At 51.0% G+C, this 5,168-nt stretch overlaps 1 protein-coding gene across 1 annotated transcript; it reads left to right on the top strand.

Moving 5' to 3' along the window:
- Window positions 1-224: 224 nt before the first annotated feature.
- LOC119362593 (cysteine proteinase inhibitor 8-like) lies at window positions 225-923 on the top strand. Its single transcript, XM_037627839.1, has one exon. The coding sequence runs from the start codon at window positions 324-326 to the stop codon at window positions 687-689; it is 366 nt and encodes a 121-aa protein (XP_037483736.1). The 5' UTR covers window positions 225-323; the 3' UTR covers window positions 690-923.
- Window positions 924-5,168: the final 4,245 nt, after the last annotated feature.

Genomic DNA, 5,168 nt, shown 5'->3' with positions numbered 1-5,168 from the left:
TTTATAAGAAAATATCAAATTTACGAAAAAATTGTCTTGTATTAAGTTTAGTATAATGTGTTAATCCAAATAGACGCGTGTTGCACGTGCACACATATTAGTCCAAATAGACGTGCGTTGCACGTGCACAGTGTGTCCAAAAAGTCATTCGTTCTCCTGTCGCCACTTCCCATGGGCCCTTTGGCACCGAGACCTCCAATAAATGGCCATCACAACCCATGTGCGCCCAAACCAAACCGCCTTCGCGCAATCACTTCCTTCTAGCGAGCAGATCCACCGTCCCCAACCCACAACTCCCCAGGCCCCAACACCAGTCCATCTTCATGGCGCGGGTACCCGTCCTCCTCCTCGCCCTCCTCGCCGCGGCCCTCGCGGCCGCCCCGGCGGCGGCGCTGGGCGGCCGCGGCGCGCGGGTCGGAGGGTGGGGCCCCATCCCGGACGTGACGGACGCGCACATCCAAGAACTCGGCGGATGGGCGGTGGAGCAGCACGCGAGGCTGGCCAGCGACGGGCTGCGGTTCCGCCGGGTCACGCGCGGCGAGCAGCAGGTCGTCTCCGGCATGAACTACCGCCTCTTCGTCGACGCGGCCGACGGCTCCGGCAAGAGCGCGCCCTACGTCGCCGAGGTGTACGAGCAGTCCTGGACCAAGACCCGCCAGCTCACCTCCTTCAAGCCGGCGGCCAACTGATCCGCTCCCCCTCCGGCGCATGCCGATCCGCGGCCGGCGACCGCGTCCGCTCTGGTTAATCTCATCTGCCCGTCCTTCGTAGTTTGTACTACCACTAGTGCTGCCAATAATAAATGAGTCGCGCGGTTTGGTCGATCGTCACGCGCTGCAGTTCATCATCCTGACTACTACTAGTAGTATATTTCTTCTAATACTGGCAAATAAAATTGTGAGTACTCTGAGATTGTCGTGATCCCTGGCTGTCATCCATTGCTAATGCTTGATTCCGAAGGAAGAGGGGCGGTTTCACTGCACGCTCACGTGCACTGCTTTCCTTCTGGCGATGATTGTCTTATCTGTGAAGTTTCTGGAACCAAATAAGGTGCCAAAACCCCGTGAGGAGATTTGCTCTGCTCTGGAAGCTTTGCGTGCTTTATTTTATTTTTGAGATTCCGGAGGCTTGTGTAAAGTCATGCAAGCCTGCGATGCCACTGCAAAGATTAGTTTCGATCGTGTAGTTCTTCCGAGCAGACAGATAGTATCGATCTTCAACACATCGTTTTTCTCTTCCACGTGGATAAACTCTGGCTTTCTCATAGTGTCTGAATTTCAGTTACTAGATCACTATCGGCTCATGTGAGGGCATGTCTTTGTCAATGAACTGGTACGCGCTCAATGTTTTCCAGTCCGCATCACCGTCTTCTCTCAACATCCCGTGAAGTTTCTGGAACGCACAGGTTATGTTGTGCCAAAACCCCGTGAAGATTTGCTTTTGGAGGCTTGTGTGACAAAGTCACGGTCATGCAAGTCGGCGATGCTATGCAGCTGCAAATCTTTAGTTTTGAGCAACTTCTTTTGGGCGGAGAATATCTCTCTACGTCGTTGGGTAGTAAACACTGTCAGAAATGTGAGAGGGGTAAAAGGTGGAGTTCACTTCTTTTTTTTCTGCAACTCTGCTCGCACGTGGTCGCGTGGATAAAATCTGTCTCTGAGAACGTCTGAATTTGAAACGCTAAGGGGCGACCGGGAGGGCGATTGCTTGGCGATCTCCTACTGGCGCTAGGGTTAGGGTTTTGGCGGCGGGGGTGGTGTGATTACGGTGGTGCCTAGGGCGGCGGGGGTGGTGTGATTACGGTGGTGCCTAGGGCGGCGACGGCGTCTCCCTTGACACAGACTGGTGCAGTCTTTCCTCCACGGTTCGGTGCTATGGCGGAGAAGGCGAAGGCGACTCCAGTGGTGACCCCGGCGAAGAAGGCGACCCCGGCGGCGACGGCGTCTCCCTTGACACGGACTGGTGCAGTCTTTCCTCCAGGATTCGGTGCTATGACGGAGAAGGCGAAGGCGACTCTAGTGGTGACCCCGGCGAAGAAGGCGACCCCGACGGCGACGGCTACCCCGGGAAAATCAAACGGTGCGGGATCCTCAAAATCCCCGATCACGTGCAAAACGCCGGATCCCACTGCGAGCCTCTCAGCAAGATTGGGAGGGATGGTGCTGTTGGATAAGGAGGCGGAGGGTTTCGTCTATGAAGAACCAGATCAGATCTTGCCCAAGAGTATGAAGTGGTCGGCGGTGGGGAAATCGTTCTCCCAGAGACCGCTAAACAGGATAGTGCTGGAGAAGACTATGCAGAGGGCTTGGGGACTTCACCACGAGGCAAGGTTCAGGGACATGGGCGACAACATCATCGTTGTCCACTTTGGGAGCGAGGGGGATTGGAGACACGCTATGAACAGTGGCCCCTGGCAATATGATTTCAGTTTTTTGGCTTTGAAGGAGTATGAGAGCAACGTTAGACCTTCGGAGATGATTTTCGACAGTATTGATGTGTGGGTTAAAGTTAAGGATCTTCCACCTGGTAAGAGGACGGATGCGTTTGGACGAGCACTAGGGAATTGGTTGGGAGAAGTCGTTAGAGTGGATGTTGACAAAGAAGGCATGGCCAGAGGTAATCAGCTACGTGTTAGAGCAAGGATCCCTCTTTTTGAGCCGCTGGTTCGTGGTTTTGTTCTTAAAACTTCTCTAGAAGATAAAGTGGGCACGTGGTTCGACTTTCATTATGAAAAAATCCCGCATTTTTGCTTCGAGTGCGGACGATTGGTGCATGTAGACGGGAAATGTGTTCCGCCTGTGGACAAATCGGCGCAGTGGGGCGGCTGGTTAAGAGCCTCACCAGGGAGGAGCACTGGCTCCAAAACTGAGGCGAATGGAGCGCGGAACAATAATGCAAACAGTAGTAGTTTCATGAGCACCCAATCTGATGGCAATACTAGAGAGCAGAACAGCCATGCTCGTGGTCGAGACATTCCAGCAAAACGCAACCTGCAGGCAGATTTTGATTGTCCGGCCAACTCCCACACTGGTGGGCAAGCACGGACGGATAAAGGGGTAGTTATCTCTCCCACTAAAGGGAAGCTGAGGTGAGACTGGCCAGAAGAAAGAGACTTGAGACATGAACTGGAGAGAAAGAAAGAGAGGGACCTCAGGGAGCAGCTCAAGTCACAACAGAGACAGTGTCACGCCCAATATGCGACCCTATCCAAAAGGAACTCGAAGGTCCCACCAAGGATAGACCCGCATATTGAAACGCTTTTGCAAGGTGGATATCATTACATCAACATTACATAATAGATGGGGATACATACATAAGGCATACAATGCCACACGAATACAACATCACAATACATGAAAGCATCATCCGACTACGGATGAAACACAAACAGAAACTCAAACGACATCCACCCTGCTAGCCCAGGCTGCCGACCTGGAACCTATCCCCTGATCGAAGAAGCAGAAGAAGAACTCAACGCAAGCAAGCATCGCTCTCGCGTCATGACCATCGCATAACCTGTACTTGCAACTGCTGTTGTAGTAATATGTGAGCCACGAGGACTCAGCAATCCCATTACCATGGATATCAAGACTAGCAAAGCTTAAAGGGAAAAGGAAGGGGTAAAGTGGTGAGGTTGCAGCAGCGACTAAGCATGATATGGTGGCTAACATACGCAAATAAGAGCGAGAAGAGAGCAAGCAGAACGGTCGTGAAGATAGCAATGATCAAGAAGTGATCCTGAACTCCTACTTACGTCAAACATAACCCAGAAACCGTGTTCACTTCCCGGACTCCACCGAGAAGAGACCATCACGGCTACACACGCGGTTGATGCGTTTTCGGATCTGGTGTCAAGTTATCTACAACCGGACATTAACAAATTCCCATCTGCCTATAACCGCAGGCACGGCTTTCGGAAGATTATACCCTGCAGGGGTGTCCCAACTTAGCCCATGACAAGCTCTCGCGATCAACGAAGGAATAGACCTTCTCCCAGGAAGACCCGATCAGACTCGGAATCCCGGTTTACAAGACATTTCGACAATGGTAAAACAAGACCAGCAAGACCGCCCGATGCGCCGACAATCCCGATAGGAGCTGCACATATCTCGTTCTCAGGGCAACACCGGATGAGCAATCCGTACAACTAAAACCAAACCTCAAGTTTTCCTGAGGGGGCGCTGCAAAGGGCTCTAGTTCAGACCAACACTTAGACAAGCACTGGCCCGGGGGGGGGCTATAATAAAGATGACCCTCGAGAGCGCGACTCCCAAGGGAAAAAGGGTTAGGTGAGGCAAATGTAAAACCAAGGTTGGGCCTTGCCGGAGGAGTTTTATTCAAAGCGAACTGTCAAGGGGGTCCCATAAATCACCCGACCGCGTAAGGATCGCAAAATCCGGGAACATAACACCGGTATGACGGAAACTAGGGCAGCAAGAGTGGAACAAAACACCAGGCAAAAGGCCGAGTCTTCCACCCTTTACCAAGTATATAGATGCATTAATAATATAAGAGATATTATGATATCCCAAACATAATCCTGTCCACCATGGAGAAATCTTCAACTTCACCTGCAACTAGCAACGCTATAAGAGGGGCTGAGCAAAAGCGGTAACATAGCCAAACAACGGTTTGCATAGGAAAGGTGTCAAAGGTTAGAGGTTCATGGCAATTTGGGATGGCTTGATAAATAGGTGATAGGTAGCGTAGCAAAGCGATAGAACGAAGCAACTAGCATAGCAATGGTAGTAGTGAGATCCAGGGTAGCGGTCATCTTGCCTGAAATCCCGCTAGGAAGAAGAACGAGTCCATGAAGAAGACGAACGGATGAAGCCACGAAGACGAACCAAGTGTACACGAACGAATCCTCACGGTCGCAACGAAACAGGAACTATCAAAAAGAAGCACACAACATAGTAAACACACCAAACATGAACAAGGCATGATGCATAACAAACATGATGCATGACAAGACTACATGAAGCTACTCATGGCAAGAGATGATGCAAACAAGAGCAACACATCAAGGCAAGTTTAAATGAGGCCGGGAACAACATATAACAATTCCGGTAAGTCCCCATATGCATATTTCGAAATTGGTCCAGATCTGAATAAACCTTATGTTCGAGTTGTTAAACAACAAATTAAGATGCACAAGGATGATCTAC

This window comes from Triticum dicoccoides, chromosome 2B (assembly GCF_002162155.2).
Source record: "Triticum dicoccoides isolate Atlit2015 ecotype Zavitan chromosome 2B, WEW_v2.0, whole genome shotgun sequence".
NCBI classification, from domain to species: domain Eukaryota; kingdom Viridiplantae; phylum Streptophyta; class Magnoliopsida; order Poales; family Poaceae; genus Triticum; species Triticum dicoccoides.
Note: the sequence above shows the minus strand (reverse complement) of the source record. Positions and strands in the feature narration are given on the sequence as shown.